Raw genomic sequence first — 17432 nt, forward strand, 5'->3', positions numbered from 1 at the left:
CTAACAGCACAAAAAGAGGATTGTTGCTTCTATGAAAACTAAGGTGAATGTTTCAGGCAAACCTGATAAAGGTATCACTTTAAAAAACAGCTGGGGAATGGACTTGAGGACGCGGGGAGGGGGAAGGGTAAGCTGGGACGAAGTGAGAGAGTGGCATGGGCATATATACACTACCAAATGTAAAATAGATAGCTAGTGGGAAGCAGCCACATAGCACAGGGAGATCAGCTCGGTGTTTTGTGTCCACCTAGAGGGGTGGGATAGGGAGGGTGGGAGGGAGACGCAAGAGGGAGGAGATATGGGGATATATGTATATGTATGGCTGGTTCACTTTGTTGTAAAGCAGAAACTAACACACCATTGTAAAGCAATTATACTCCAATACAGATGTTAAAAAAAAAAATCAGCTGGGGAGAGGGAGCCATGGAAATCTAAAAGGATTCTGCATCCTGACTGTGGTTTCGGCAAGGAAGACCCTCTGTGCTCCACCATCAGCCACACTACCTGACCAAATCCTAGCACTAAATACATTGTCGCCCTCTGCTTTGCAGTGAACACATAAATCACTCTATGCACCTCATCATTTTCAATGTTTATATCAGAGTCTGTTCTTGGCTCCACTGTCATTTCTTTATCCAATACCCTATCCACGACCTTTTCACATCATTTATAATTTTTCAATGCTGTAAAAGCTGGAAAATTAGTATAAAAACATTTTTGAACACTTTAAAAGATTATTTCCTTAGAATAAGCTTATAAAAGCATAATTTTTGCATGAAAGGGTGTATACTTTTTAAAACTTTCATATATATGTGTATGCGTGTTTGTGTGTGTGTGTGCGTGTGCATATTTTTAAATATGGGGTAGGTAAACTAAAGACTTGAATGTTTTCATTCCAAAAAACCAATGGCTAAAAGTGATACAATGATAAGTAGCAGAGTTTTCACCACGAAGCGTAACATTTTGTCAGTGAAATTATTTGGACGTAGGGGTGTTTTTATCTGTAAAATAAAAGATTTAGACTAATTCTTTAGGCCTCTCTTCTCAACCCCGGGATCTCAGATTTCTATGCACTGCCGTATTTTCTAGGGGGTTGAAAAGTGTATAAATATATCTACTATGTAAAAGTTATGTCTCAAAAATCTATACAAGTGGAATTTTCTAAACTGGATTCATGTAATCACATCAAACTATACCATCACTTCAGAAAGCCTTTATCTCCATTTCTGACAACCGTTAGCTTAGAACGGTGTCTCTCTAATCTTGGGGGAGAGGGGGAGAGAAAGAAAGAAATACTCTGCTAGTAACTAGGGTTCTCCTCTCCAGTTGCAGACTAACTGCTCTTCTGTCCTTCCCAGATGACCTTCTGGAACAGTGCTCACCTGCATGCAATGCTCTTCATTCACACTTCCACCCTGACCTCTTCATGGACACTGCTCGGCTCTGGCCACCAGGGACTCTTCAGGTCTGCCTGATCACTCCATGACGCTTGGCACCACTCGTCACTCTTCTTGAGGCCACAGGCTCCTTGATTATTTCTTAAGTCTTTGGTTCTCCCACCTCTATTCTCCTCCTATAATCTTCTACTTGTACCTCACAAGTCTCCACAGTTTAGCTTAACATTTCTGACATTTCAATCTTCTCAGCTACTTAAATAGTTAAGTAGGGCTTCCCTGGTGGCGCAGTGGTTGAGAATCTGCCTGCCAATGCAGGGGACACGGGTTCGAGCCCTGGTCTGGGAAGATCCCACATGCCGCGGAGCAACTAGGCCCATGAGCCACAATTACGGAGCCTGCGCATCTGGAGCCTGTGCTTCCGCAACAAGAGAGGCCGCGATAGTGAGAGGCCCGTGCACCGCGATGAAGAGCAGCCCCCCTCGCCACAGCGAGAGAAAGCCCTTGCACAGAAACAAAGACCCAACACAGCAAAAATAAATTAATTAATAAACTCCTACCCCCAACATCTTCTTTAAAAAAAAAAATGCATTCACCCTTTAAAAAAAAAAAGTTAAGTATCTTCAAACGAAAAATTAAATGAACCAAGTGGCTAAGAAATATTGCAGTGCATTCTTTCGTAAGGCCAACAATGATTGCTTTTGATACCCCTTAGTTTATCTCCCTTCTAGGCAAATCTAGATTTTCCTATATCAGTGATTCTCAAAGTGCGGTCCCTGGACCAGCAGCACCTGCATCACCTGGAAACTTGTTAAAATGGAAAATCCTTGAGCCTCACTTCAGACATACTGAATCAGTAATTTGTGTTTTATCAAGGATTCTGATGCACATTAAAATTTGAGAACCGCTGCTCTATAATACATACCCTTTTAAAGATAAGCCTTAGTTTAATGACTAACGTTAAATGATGGGTAATCAGAAATAATCAATTCACCCTCTAAATATCTGTGTGATGTTGAATTAAATCTATGGCTTCTTTTCTCCTAGGGAGCTCAGGGTAAAGGGAAGGAATAAAGTGTAGGATGGAAACAACAGTCCTCCCAGATTGCCTGTCACAGAAAATGACCACCCAGTCTGGCTACCAAGGAAATTACTTTATTTTTTTGCTACCACGGTGATGTCTGCAATGCCTGCGGGAGATGCACTCCCTGTCTCTGTTGCTCTGGGCATCCCTATTTGTCATACTCATTGACTCTAACATACGCCCCTGGTTTTTTCAATCCCAATAGGCACAATAAGTTAGCCATTAAGGAAAGAGAGGAGCTGGCGGATGAAAGGAAATGAGAGGCTATCTACTCCCTCAGTAACTGCAGCTCTGCTGGTGACAGAAGGCCTATCACCAGCTTCATTCATTCATCCCTCCAATCATCCATTCATCTATCTACTCATCCATCTCTCTTCCCATTTATCCTTCCATCCTCCTAGCTACCCATCCATCCTTTCACTCATCCACTCATCCATCCATCCATTCATTCCAGAAATATTTATTGTATGGAATACGTGCCAGCTTGGTGTCTCTTTAATATCAAATGAGGTTGGGCCTCATTCCAGACCACTGACCTATGGCATTTTCTTTTGCTTCTCAGGTGTTTCCCAGGATGGCCCCTTGGGATGTAGGAAGAAAATCTCAGAACTTCTATTTCTATTTATTTTTTATCCTTTTAAAAATCTCTAGTTTTAGTGTATGCTTTATAATGAGCATAAGGTACAAATACCATACTATGTATATAGTTTAAAATTGCATGCTCAAAAAATTGTAATCAAAAAGTATGCAGAATCCAAAGATTTTGGAGACCACTGCTATGAAGAATAGAGTCAGAAGATGACAGAGCAATTCAGGATAGACAGGTACTAGTGTTTGGAATGAAGAAAAAAAAGCCCCCAGTAGCATGAAGCTGGAAGCTAGAAAACATGCCAGCAACTGAGAGTGGATGAGCTCACCTTTGTTTGACTTTATTGCCCATGGTCACACAGGTGGTTGCTGCATGGTCAGGAGCAGAGGCAAGCCCTGCCCTAGTCTAGCTCATGTTCCACCATCTACATTACCCCAAAGGGGCAACTGAACTGTGTCCTGGGCTTCAGGTCAAGATGGCAGATCTTTAAGTAACTCCAGCCCCTGAGAGTGTATTCTGAAACTTCATTGCACACTAGTGAAAGTAAAGATTTTCAGTGCTTTCTGTTTCATTTAATAATAATATTTATATCTTGTATTAATGTAACATTATCTCATTCACATCCAGTTTCTCCCCTCTTAAAAAAAAGAATTAATTCAGGCGACTGAATGTTTTTCCTAATACAAACATTATTTTTTCCATATTGTATTGTATTGATTCACTTAAATGGTTCCATACTTTGCATATAAGGCTGAGGGAACATATACTATTCATTTTTTTAAATTTTATTGAAGTATAGTTGATTTACAATGCTGGGTTTAATACTGTTCTTGTATATGATACCCTCAAGCTTCAAAGCTGTATGTTACTACTCTCTCTCTCTTTTTTTTTTTTTTTTTTTTTTACTACTCTTTTATGGGCACTGAAAGGTTTGTCTTTGCCTAACTGAAAAGTTTCTAACCACTTTCAAACACCAATAGAAGTTTTTTTGGTTTTTGGTTTTTGGTTTTTGTTTTGCCTCTGTGGAATAGGTTAATGTATAAGGACCAACTTTTCAGGAAGCTCTAAGGCATAGGTTGACCAAAAATGTGAGGCAGAAATACATATTCTGGTCTCACATTTTGACAGAAGATGCTTATCTGTAGCAGAAAATTTACATGAGGAGCCTGTCCTTTGATATGTATTAAAGAGTTATTCATTGAATGAATCATTTAAATATTTTAAGGATTAACGAAGTCATGAATGGACTCGGAGAGGCTGTCTTGTTTGTTTTATTCATCAATAATAAACTTGTCCTTTTAAAATAAATCCTAACAGCTTATTCAGCTTGCATTCAAAGACCCTGCCACACACACATTCACAACTCTGTTGGCAATCTTTGAGAATAAAATACAGGTAAATAGTGAAATAATTCTTAAATAATTCTTCACTCCAAATAAAATACTTCTGCAAATATTTCCTAACAACATCTAGTACAACAGTCTTGCTTGTGCTAAGATCCTTCCAAGTGTACTCATAATTCCACTTATTAACCAAGTTTAAAGAAAAAAATACATTAATATGAAATATATTTTAAAGTTGACATTTCCTGCTGAAATTGACTCTCATCCAAACCTCCTAAAAAGCTTTTTCTACTTTGAATTTAAAACTCATCTATGTCACTGCACTTACTTTTAAATAAATTCCCTCTGTTGCTCATGTTTTTGACATTTTATAAATCCATAGTGACTAAATTTTTCTAGGTTTCTCATATACTTTTTACTGTTAATATTACTATAATTATTAATAATAAATTTACCATGCCTTGGGTGTTTGAAAACCTTATAGAGTTATACCTTTATTCTAACTATTTTAAACAACAACATTATGTTTATTTTCTCAAGAGGGTGATAAATATGGTTATGGAGGATGACTTGTGCTAACAACTGTTTACAAAAATATATAAATATTTACCTTCACACTTCCCCCAAGTGAGCAAAATACTTCCTTGCTCTCTCAATCTGAGGTGGCATTCTTTAAAACCATTTATGGAAGTGTGTGTTTGCCCTGTGCCCCAGAACCATCCTTCAGATGCGGTAAACTGGGAACTACATTAGCAGCCCTTTGAAACCTGCTTCAATTCAAGGCTACTACTCAAACTCCCGCAAGCTTCAAACATCCCACTTCCTTCAGGGACTGTTTTGTTTTCACTTTTCCCAAAGTGAAAAAAAAGCACAATTAAATTCTACTGAGGCTACCACAAGGAATATCTAAATGTCATACTCTCCCACCCCCAGCGCCACCTTCTCTTGCTTCTAACTCTTCCTCCAGCCCATATCCCAACATTAATGTACATCAAGTCAAGAACCGTGGACTCACTGTGGTCTTCAGGTTTGGCTAGCTTTCTCTTTGGCTGATCTCCCTCCAGGTTAAGATTATCTAAGTTGCATTTTTAGTTCTTCACTATTACTATAAACACATATTAAACAAATCTATATGCATTCAAATATTTAACAAATATCTAGAAGTCTCCAGTCATATGCATTTTATGGATTGTTAGTAGCCTACTTTTTTTTTTCTAGACCCACCCTGAATCACACTTAGTCTCCAAAAGTTACATGTCCATATGCTATAATACAGACAATTCCTAAAGTGTTGGCTGTGTGTTGAACGATCATTAAAATAGAGTCTTCTCTTGGAAATCCCACCCAGGATCAGCGTGGATTTAACCACTTCATTACAGGAGACCGGGCAGCATTCTCCTTCACGAGTTCTTCTCTCACAGCATTGCCATCTCCAGATGCCATGTCGTGCTCTGAAATGAGAAGGAATACAAATCATGTCCAAATGTTTATAACTTCAAGATCAAGTATGGTTTTGTCTTATTTTTGTATTACAATGGATTTACAATGAAATCTTTAATAGATTCCAAGAGTCTATGCTGTGTTCACCTGCTCTCTATCAGTTAGCACCTCCTTGAATTATTTATCTTCATTCTCCTATTATCACCTGACATTATTCTATATATGCATTTGTCTTTGTTTCCCTGTATTATCTCACTCCACCACTAGAGTATCAACTCCATGAAGGCAGGGACTTTGTTTTGTCCACTGTTGCAACAGTGCCTGGAACATAATAGGCACTTAATAAATACTTTCAGAATGAGCAAATGCTGTAAGTATAGATCTCTAAGTAAGATTCTCATACTATCTGATATGGAAGAGGAATTAGCTTATCGATGTGGCTCCAGAATGCAGAAGGCAGACCAAAGGGCAGAACTTTTATAAAGATAGTTCTTGCTCTACATAAAAGTTTGTAATATTTAGAGTTTTTTAAATGAAAATTTCTGCTTCTAAGAAAAATGAGGTGTGTTTGCTTTAGCAGTGCACATTCTGCTATATGAAGATTAGCATGGCCCAGCAGTTAAATGAATGTATGTAAATTCATGAAACTCAATAAATCTTACCACTACCCCGCACACACCCCCGCCCCGAAAAAAAAAAAAAGCTGCTTGTGAATTCCCAGTCTTGGAAAAGTAGAGAGCTCACTACTAAACAACAACAACAACAACAAATGCAGAAGCGAAACCAGGAAGTCCATTTGCCAAGAATGTTGTGACCAACAGGTAGAAAGTTAGAGAAGACAACCTCATGCAATCAAGCTATGAAAGGCACCTCCGAGGTCCCTGTGCTGAGGAACCTTGGTGCCATTTACAAAGGCTTTGCAGAGGTGATATAAAGCCCAAGACAGGACAGAGGCCCCAAGCCCCCTCCTGTAAACAGTAGCACTTGAAGCCCAGGAAGTCCCACGTGGACAATGCAAAACTGAACGGAAGGGCTCCTGGGCAGCCTTCCCATGAGGTCTTTAGGATATTCTGTGCTCCATCCTCAACCTGACTAAGGTTTACCGAGGTTACACTAATAGTCATCCTTAGTTGCACCTTTAGCTCAGGAAAGGCAACACCTTAGGTCAGAAAATGCTTTTTCCATAAATTTCTAATAAAAATCTTGATACCTAATCTGGGTACAGAAATATTTTTTGTGTAACCCTTAATGTAACCTTCATCCAGCAAAATACAGTTGACCTTGAACAACGCTGGTGTTAGGGATGCCAACCCCCATGCAGTAGAAAACCCACCTACTGTTATACCTGCCCCCAAACAAAGGAATTGGTAAATGACTCACCCAAGGGCGGGAAGCTGAAACGGTTTGGATAGAATCAGGACTCAAACCCTAGTTCTTTGACTCCACGGATTGTGATCTCTAATCGAAAACAAACTGTTCCCCACACTTAGTTAATCTAAAGATCTGTAACATGAAAATACAGGTACTATGTTTATTGGGGAAAAAAATGTGCATAAACGTGGATCCACACAGTTCAAATCCATGTTGTTCAAGGGTCAAGTGTATCTGTTTCCAAGGCATCTACACAGTGGTCAAGATTTTTGCAGAATCTGCAAGCAAACGAGAGAGGGTGACAGGCCCGAGGGAAAGAGACTGCACAAGGGTCCAGAGGAGCAGAGGGTGTGCTCCTGCGTGTGCAGCAGGAAGGATGGAGGTGAGACAACAGAGTTCCATCACTGAGGAATATTCCAGAGGAGCTCGAGAGCCCCCCAGACCTTCATCCCAAACAGCAACAAAGATTCACCAGGGATTTAATTCTCTCTTGGTGGGAAAGATTCAGGTGCAATCTTAAACGAGTGAAGAGGCATTCTAAAGTTGCTCCTTCAATGTTCTTTGTAGCCTACGGTTTTAAGAAAGCAAAATAAGACAAAAGAAGCTGCAAGTGTTTGAGGCAGCTAGCTGTGCTGAGGTAATAGGTTTCCCTGTACTAAAGACAATCAAACCATTCAAAAAGTTCCTCATTTCAGAAAGTAGATTGGTGGTTGCTAGGGGTTGAAGAGTGGGAGTAACTGCTTGATGGGTACTGGTTTTATTTGGAGCTGAGAAAAGTGTTCTGGAACTAGATAGAGGTGGTGGCTTCCCAACACTGTGAATGTACCAAATGCCACTGAATTGTTCACTTTAAAAAGGTTAATTTTATGTTAGGTGAATTTCACCTCAACAAAAATTTTTTTCCAAACTTAAAATTCAATTTTCTTCCATTTTGCTTTTCAAGAACTATAGGGACAAGTCATAAGTATTTATAATGTTAATACTGATCTCAATATCCGGATCAAGTATTCATGTAGATATTCACCTAATAGGTTAAAAACAGGTTTTCAATTTAAATTAGTGTTTAAGGGCATAGCCATACTTAAAAATAATAATTCACTGAAAAACACAGTATTTCCCCTTTATCTTGATGTACTTAACTGAACCCACATGTAAGAAGGAGGTAAATCTGGGAAATAAGCACATTTATCAATATTTCAAATCTTATTTAATTTGAAGTGCAAAGAACCAGAAACAAAAACTGAAATAGATTTGGACTGTCAACTATTTGTATCTGAGGGGGGAAAGTATACAGTTTGTTGATACTAGCAGTTGCTCTGGCTACATGTTATTTTAAACATGTAGCTACTTCCAATTTAATAAAGCTTTACTGTACTAACAATTTTTTCAACGAGATAACCAAATAGGTTAATAGCATAGTCTTATAGGCTGTATTTCTCACATTCTAACAACCTGTGTAAGAAATACATAAGCACTAACAAGCAGTATGTGAATATTACACACTTTCATTCAAAGGTTTAGCGATGATTCCCAAATTTTAATCATAGATACTATCTCTTATTCTCTCCAAAATCCACAAAAAGGCATGCTTGGAATTATTCCATTTAAACACTTCCATTTGGTTTAAAAAAAGAAATGTTTTATATTTTCTATGTTGGCTCTTAAGGCTTATCCAATAAATTCCTCAGAGTACTCTTTCTATGTGAAGTTGGGAGAGAAGCAGCTTTGTCTAGTATGTATGTAAAACAGATCACTGAAGAATTTAAACAACTTTGTATATCTCGGTTATTTTTTATTACATGTTTTTTCTGTAATCAATCATATTTATCCTCCATATAAACTGGGTAAACTTTACAAAAATTATATAATCTTCAAAATTATTAATGAGGTTTCTTTGAAAAAAAGCAACAAATTTCAACAACCTCCCACCTTTCTCTTAAGTAAAATAAAAGAAACTAAATCATTTAAACCAACCTCTTATTCTACTCATCCATATTTTTTCTTATTCAGACTGAAAATGAGGCTATGTTTCAATGTTTATACAGGAATCAATTCTTACCTGTGTGAGAAACAAATCTCTGGTTGGCAGCCTTGGCTACTGAATATTGGAAGGGAAACTTCAGACATTTGCCGGTCACCCTGTCACATATGCCCGACTGACAGCTGCAGGTCTGTTTGCATTCCATCCCGAAGGTGCCATACGGGCAGTCTAAGGATAAAGGGAAGGTTGAGAGAGGGAGCTGCTTGTTGTACATAAGCGTCCATCCTCACAGCCCGTGTGCACAGCCTCAGGAATTGAACAAACCTCATGAATATTGACCATCAGATAAAACCCAATTCTCCAAAAATCCCAGGCTTTGAAAATTGAAACTTTGTCACAAATGTGAAATCACACACTAAGACCAGATAATGGATGCCTCACTTGTAGTGTCTTGCTGTGAAGTTTAACTGAAGACAGATACACGTAACCAATATCCTTGAACCAGTCTTAATTCTGTCTACTTTCTGCTTAGATACCAAAAGACAAGGTCTCATGGGCTACCTCTGTGACAGCTCAGGGAAGGTGGGCAATTGAACAGTTCCTCACAGAATTTAAGAGATATGATGCTGTATTTGAATCCCCTGTAATCACAGACAATTTACTGTTGTAAAGGTACAGGAAAGGGTTTAAACTAACCAGGGGCTAAGAGGGCGATCATCCTAGCTCTTCACGAAGTGGCTAAACCTCAATCTGCTCCAACTCTTATCAACTTCCTTATCTAACAAAATGGCGGTACAAATGTACCTAACTCCTCCACATGTTAAGAGGATTCACTACTAAAACCCTCTGCAGAGCTAAGATCCAATATGCTAAATGACAAGAAAGCTGAGAATATATTCATATACTTAACTAAATCTGGAAGCTTTTAGAGCTTCGATGTTTTCATACTTAGACTAAAACATACTATATTGAGAAAAAGAGAACAAACTCATTTAGTAAAAATGCATGGGTTTTATGCTGTAAATAGCATCTCAATAGACTAGCTAGCCTTGAACAGCCAAGCATAATATTTATTCTCATGGCATAAGAATATCCTTGTAAATGTACAATCACACATGGGTGAAGAAACAAGCTGTGAGGCATCTAAGTCTTTAGCAATCTAATATTCCACAGAATGATCAAGATAGATATTAATGAAATATATTTTCTAAAGAGATTTAGGACTGCTGTACTCTGCATCCTTCAGATTAGAGAAGCACCTGGTTTTAAACATTGGCCTCTCTGTTGGGAAGAATAGTTCTTAAAAGGGATCCTGAAAAAAGTCTCTGGCAGAAAAGCACACAGCATTGGGATCTGACTGTGTCTCCAGTGATATTGAAAACTAAAACTTTAGCCAAATTTTCAGTTATGCTTCTATTGTATCCCTCAATGTACTGAATAATGCTGGGCAGTTAGTAGGTGTTCAATAAATATTGTTATCTGGGCAACATGACGCCAAACATCTGAATATTTTAAAAACATCCAGATATGCAGCTAAAGTATACAGTTTTCACAGGGGTGTTCTTTAAAAAAAAAAAGCGAAAGTAGAGAGTTTGCCTATAGCAAAATATAATGTATCTAACTGCTGAGGTTCACACAGCCTCACTATTTCCAGCAGAGAGTAAATGTTCGAAACCAGACTCACTTGCAATCTGAAGGATGTCCAAGAGCTATCCTAAACAGCTTTTAAAAATATATCTTATTAACAGCTACCTCAATCATTCAGTGAATATTGGAGTGCTAAAGACTCCAGATGCCTTACAGCTTGTTTCTTTAACCATATGTACTTGGACATTTACAATCACACATAGAGTCAATTTTTATGCCAAGAGAAAAAGCAATCCACAGCATATACTTGTTATATCATAAGTATGATTGTGTTAACCACTTCCTCCCTAACTTCCCTATGTGAAGTACTTTTTTCTTGGCTGATAAGCCCTATAATTTACAGAAAATAGAGATCCTACTCAGCTGAAAGAAATGTATGTGAATGTCCACCAGAGAAAATGTCTCCTCACTATTCTAACTTTTATTGGTTATAAACAAAACTAAGCTAAGCAAAAAATAAAATTCTCCTAAAAGTTCAAGCATTTATTTCCTAACCTTTAGTATGTTTTGTGGCCTAAAAGTTAATTGATTTATAAAATATTTTTCTAAAAGAATTAATGGGATTAGCTCAATACTGAATGATTATCATTCATAAAAGCTTACAGTTGTATTAAACACATAAAATAAGAATTATTTAGAAACTTCTCAGTCCCTTTCATTTTAAAAGCTTCTTTATAGCTGATTCACTTTGTTGTACAGCAGAAACTAACACAGCATTGTAAAGTAATTATACTCCAATAAAGATGTATAAAAAATAAAAGCTTCTTGGTACTGTAAAACTAATGAATGGGGTTATAACATATGTGTTGAACCTTAGTAATAGTTCTTAACATGAGATCATGAGGTATCCATACACAGGATATTTTAAAATCACCATTCTTTCGTTTCTAAACATGTTAAACATTGTAAACTACAGTCACTAAGTTTGAAATAAATTCTACAAATGTTTAACTACATTGTTTAGCTATAATTTCAACCTAATAAAGTTTTTCTTTAAGTCTGTAAGAGTGCGAACCTCTTTCTTTACAGAGTTCCAATTTTAGTTTTTCTTTGGGTGTTATTTTTCCTGGTCTTACACTCATTTTTCTAGATGACCAAAATCTTTTATAGAGTGGAATGAGGTTTGCTTTATACTTCAGGGTATCTTCCTCCAAGAATGTGAGTCATTTTGCTAGATGACTTAAGCTGCCCTATTTCACAAAGTGCATTAGTGTTCATCAGAAATATTTGATCTTGAGAGGTGCCCTCCATCCCGTGGACCCTTTTAAGATCAAAGAATCACTAAACCGCAGGGCTAGCCACCACTCCAAGAGGTTATCCAGTGCAGACCTCTGTAATCACTGACTGCAGAAGAGAGGACACCTAAACCATCCATAACAGATTACCTGTCAAGTTCCTGAAGTTTTCCAGAAAAGGAGGCAACACAGTCTTCAATCGGAACTTGAAAAAAAAAATCTCCTAGGCATAATGAGTGAAATGCTGTATTCCTTTCTGGACTTTCTTGCACACTGGGTTCAGTTGCAATTTGCAGAGTTATCTTTCTCTCTCTCTCTGACAGCATCAGTGTGGGACCTGGTCCCTAACCCACCTGCATTTTCCCTCTTTGCATTTTGAGAAAAGGCTCCTCATCTCTCACGCTGGCTAAAAGCCCTCCATGTGCCCTGGGCGGGGAGAAGAAAGGGGTCACTCTTTACCTTTGCAGATACCAAACTCGTCACCAAAATCATCCTCCTCACTGTAAAACTGACACCTCAGCCCGGGGCCACACTTCACGCCATCCATGCCTGAGACCGTGCGGTAGCAAGTTTCTCCCAGCCCAGCGGCGCACACCCGGCAGCAGCCACAGTCGTCCAGCACCGTCCTCTTACAGCGCAGGCTGCTTTTGCACTCGTTAGTGTCACAACGCTCCGGGCAATCGACCGCGTACTTGGTGCTCCAGGCCGCCGCCAGGTGCGCGGGGACCAGGAGCGTGGCCAGCAGCAGGAGGCTCTTCATGTTTCCCGCGGCGGCTCGGGCTCCGCTTCCCGCGGCGGGGTCTCTGCTGGCGGGAAGAAGCCGTCCAAAGTGGTAGCTGAGCCTCTGCCTACACGTTTATGAGTTTTATACACTGGGTTGCCCGCATGCTTTCCCGTCATCAATTTCCTCAACCCAGCAGCAGCGCTGTCCTCCTGCCAGGCTCTCTTGTTTTAGTTTATGAAATCCAGGATGAAGGCTGGATTAACACGCTGCTGCCATCCAGGAATTGAAAAGCCCGAGCTGATGTCATCTGTTATGTTTAGATGGTTGTTTTGCATGAGGACTAAAACACTCGCTCACATCCGTCTCAAGGGCTCAAGGACGTCTGTTAAGGGGGAATAAAGAAGGCTGCACACCCTCCTCCAGGGCAGGAATTGTTCGGACACCAGCACATCAGTTGGGGCATAGCTTTGTCTACGAGCCTCTGCAGTCATGAGGAAAATTATATCGACATGAATCATCAGGACCGAAGAAGCTCCTTTTAAAAAAATAAATAAACATTTGGTATTTCCTTTCAATAAATAGCTATGAGATCATTTGGAAGAAGAAAGGGTTATGGTGGGCCTTTTCAATACTTAGAAGAAAGAAAATATTTTGAAAGGGATTTTTTAAAAGACCCTCTCTTCCTTCCTCTCACCCCTCATCCAATGTTATTTCTAAAACAATTCACATGGCATATATCTCAGTTTATCATGGATGTAGCTATATTTCTAGTAAGATGTGGAACTGCCGCTGAGAATTTCCTTTAAACTCAATACAAAACCCACAAAAGTGGTAAGATGCTGCTGACACTGTTTCTGGCTTACTCAGTTCTGGAAAAATTTATCAGTTGGACTTGTCCTGACCCAAAACTCACTGGGGAGAAGGCTCATCCATCACCAAGTCTGCTTGTCCAATGATTGAGCCCATTCGGAGCCCTTCCCCTCACCTCCTGGCATCGATCAGAACGCTCACGAAAAACCGCCAAACAAGGCAGGCAGCCCAAGGAAACAAATGAGCCAGCAGGCAAATCAGACCGCGGCCCAGAGAGGCAAGTCACAGGGAAGGGAAAACATTACCCATCAGGAAACAAGGTCTTCAAGCTATGGAGGGTCACAGGGCCTAGGTCCCACTGGGGAAGACAGAGCAGTCCTCTTAATATATTAACTGGATCTAGGCCTCATTAAGCAAGGTTTGTGGGGCAGAAAGAGCAAGTTTGAAAGAGAGAGGGGAGTTCTTACACTAGCTACATGTTGGAGTCCAAGCCCCACCACCTATGAAAATAGACATATTCCCACTGTCGTCTAGTAAATATACAACCAACGAAGTTGATAGCTCTTGGTCAGTCACAAGTTAGCGATGGGCAAGCCACAGGGCTTCTCTCAGCCTCTGCTTCCCTTTGGAGAACTGACAGTATTAGGCTAGCTGATCTCTAAAGTTCTTGTCCCTTCTAGAAGATGAGGTCGAGTTCATTGGATGTGACTTGATGATTAGCCTTCAAATGTGCAATTTTAGGAGGATGGAGGGAATGGAAACCGAACTGCAGGGAATTGAGGAGATGGGAAGTGAAGGCAAGCAACTTAGCCTCCAAATTTCCCAAACTTTTCATGACAATCCAATTTAAAATATTCTATCTTCATCTCCCCAGAAGCAAACAGCACACTCTGATTCATTGTTTTCAATAGGAGGTATCATCCACTGAATGCATGGTATGTACCAAGCACTGTTACATGTATTAACTCACTTGATCCTCACCCAACCTTGTGAAGTAGGTATTATTCTCATACCCATTTTACGAATGAGGAACATGTGTCAGAAAGAGGTTAAATAATTTGTCCAAGATCCCCAAAATGTCAGAGGATGAACTTGAACCATGTCAGTCTCATGTCAAAGCCACACACTCTATTGCCTATTACAACATAATCATGCTTCCATGGCCAATGTTCTGATGGCCTAGTTTACAATTTAGGCTGACCCTGGGAAAGGTTTCTTGTTCAAACTTTGCTGAAGCCAACTTTCTGAGGAGAGTGGTTAATTGGAATAGTGGTCAATAATAACACCTAACTATTATAGAAAGCTTATGAGGTACTAGACACCATGCTAAGCACTTTATGTGGATTACCATACTTTCAAAACAACCTCAAGAGCTAGGTACTGTTCTTATCCCCATCTTAGAGATGAGAAAACTGAGGACTAAAGGAGTTAAGCAACTTGTCCAAGGTCACAGAGTTAGCAAATGATAAAGCCAGGACTCCAACCCAAAGACAGACCATCTCCAGAGACTAGAATAAGGACTGCAAAATCAAAGGCATGCAGGTGACCCAGTTGGGTGAGGTGGTGAGCTACACAAGGTGTCGTGCAATAGGAAGGAGAGGATTTTGTCCACCTGAGAGTACACACCTTCTCTAAGGGAAGAAGCCACTCCGTAGGGCTGGCTGACTGCTACCATACAGGAATATGAGTGCACTGTGGCCAATCTTCTAATTTCTTCAAAGAGAAGCTAGAATCCAGACTTTTGAAAGTAATCTCCTAATTTTTAAATGTTGGCCAGCATTTCATTCAAATTAGAAAACATTATCTGTGCCTTCATTTCTTTTAGACTGGATCCAGTCTGCACACTAGTTTGGGCTTGCTATAAATTTTGGATTCTGTCAGAGCTGGATCTGATCTCTGCTCTGCCACTTACTCCCTCAGGGAACTTAATTTAATGTCTCTACGCCTCTATTTCCTCAGTGGTGTACAATGGGGCCACTAATACCTTCTTAATAGGGTTATTGTTAAGATTGATAAGATACGGGATGGGAAGTGTCGGTCAAGCAATATGCATTCAATAATTGATGGCTACTCTTCATTTTAAAAATATAGTCACCTTAGAATTGGCAATGAATAAAGAAAAATAATAAATAAGTAAGAACCTTCTGATTTTTACAGGAATTTAAGGAAGAAACAATAAAGGCCTTTTTTGTGTTTTTTTGTTTGTTTGTTTGTTTTATTTGAAGTACACGGGCCTCTCACTGTTGTGGCCTCTCCCATTGCAGAGCATGGGCTCCGGACACGCAGGCTCAGCGGCCATGGCTCACAGACCCAGCCGCTCCGCGGCATGTGGGATCCTCCCAGACCAGGGCACGAACTCGTGTCCCCTGCATCGGCAGGCAGACTCTCAACCACTGCACCACCAGGGAAGCCCCTAATAAAGGCCTTTGAATGTCAAAATCCCAAGTGTTAAGGGGAAGAAGAAGAGGAGCTTGTGGGCACCATCTTCTGCATTTCTCAAAATTGATAAGACCTCTGGTAAATGACAATGACATAGAGAGAAGATATAAGTTGAGGATACCAAGTCCACAGTAATAGTAAACCAAAACACAATACACAGAGGGGTTAAGAAAATATGCTCAGCAGAGCTCATAAATGGTGGAACTATCTCAATACACAGTACCTAACAGCTCATTTTGGGGGCTCCTTCAATTCCTTCCAAGACCCAACAAAAACTGTTGGTCCCCGCACAGTCCCTAATGGATTTTTGTCTAGTTGTATTTTTATCTTTCCCAACTTTGAGCTTAGATCAACCTATCTTACAAAGAAAGCTAGCTATGACCACAAGGAGTTAGGAAATCAGAGCGTGAGTAAACAAGCAGCCAACTTTAATCTGCACAGAAAAAAAAATGATGTGAAGGCAGAGCTGGTGATGATGAGGACTTGAGGTCCCCCTTGGTGGGCTTGCTTTGAGCTGGGACTGGCAAATCTCTAACCTGTTCTGTGCATCGGTTGTCAGTGAGGCCAAGGGGAATCACATAAGCTTTCACAGCTCTGCAAATGCAAGTTCAAGCTATGGTGGGTCAAACAGACCATCTCAGGATCCAAAGGACAACACGTGGCCTTCTGCAGTGGGGGCCAGAGACACGATAAAACCACATAACAATTCAACCCAGTTCACCTTGCACATTTAAAATATCATTGTAATTTTTTTCTTAAACCTGATATTGTGCCAAGCAAGAAAATAAGCCTAGGTAATGTGCACTGGTATTTTGTATTTCATTTTGCCCATTATAATTGCTTGTAACCAAATATCAAGCATCTTTTCCAGATAGGTAAAATGGGAGAGGCTCTGAGAAGGTTCCAAACCCTCATGGTCAATTCAAATGGTACCATGCGTATTGTGCCTTCCTCACAAATTTCTTTACCAGATAGGTTTTATTTCAATTGAATTATGAAGGCAGCCTTGAAGGTGAAAATTTCCAAGGGGCAAGCAGAGAAATTTAGGTGTATGAGACATTGCTTTTAGTTTAGTTTTAGTTTTTGCTTTTGGTACCATCTGAAAGTCTTCCTGCTTTGACACCAGCTGATGGCAATTTTGCATGTGTCCAGGACAAGGTCTAGCATATAATAAGAGCTTATACTTAATAAATATGTAAACATAATCAACTGTTTCCCAGAACCATTTTCAGAGAATAGTGAGTTACAGTGGGCACCACTGTGTTCCACAGGGCAAGCAAAGCGAGACCCAGGTTCTTGGACAGGTTGGAATGAGGTAGAAGTTTCAGAGACAACAGAAGCAGCTAAGGGTGGAGTGGGGTCTGAACAGAGACAT

The 17432-nt window shown here is 39.8% G+C and overlaps 1 protein-coding gene across 3 annotated transcripts; it reads right to left on the bottom strand.

Moving 5' to 3' along the window:
- Window positions 1-4322: 4322 nt before the first annotated feature.
- ESM1 (endothelial cell specific molecule 1) lies at window positions 4323-13271 on the bottom strand. Of its 3 annotated transcripts, XR_009531445.1 has the most exons (4): window positions 12544-13271; window positions 9281-9430; window positions 7231-7499; window positions 5777-5861 (listed from the first exon to the last, which is right to left on the bottom strand). XR_009531445.1 is itself a non-coding variant. In XM_060092881.1 (3 exons), exons 1-3 carry the CDS (start codon window positions 12842-12844, stop codon window positions 5761-5763), a joined length of 552 nt encoding a protein of 183 aa, XP_059948864.1. In that variant the 5' UTR covers window positions 12845-13265; the 3' UTR covers window positions 4323-5760. The 3 variants fall into 3 exon arrangements, 2 of the variants coding, with proteins under 2 accessions (XP_059948864.1, XP_059948865.1); XM_060092881.1 differs by lacking the exon at window positions 7231-7499 and having other exon boundaries at window positions 4323-5861; window positions 12544-13265; XM_060092882.1 differs by lacking the exons at window positions 5777-5861; window positions 7231-7499 and adding an exon at window positions 7506-7789 and having other exon boundaries at window positions 12544-13270.
- Window positions 13272-17432: the final 4161 nt, after the last annotated feature.

This window comes from Mesoplodon densirostris, chromosome 3 (genome assembly GCF_025265405.1).
Source record: "Mesoplodon densirostris isolate mMesDen1 chromosome 3, mMesDen1 primary haplotype, whole genome shotgun sequence".
In the NCBI taxonomy this organism is placed as follows: Eukaryota; Metazoa; Chordata; class Mammalia; order Artiodactyla; family Ziphiidae; genus Mesoplodon; species Mesoplodon densirostris.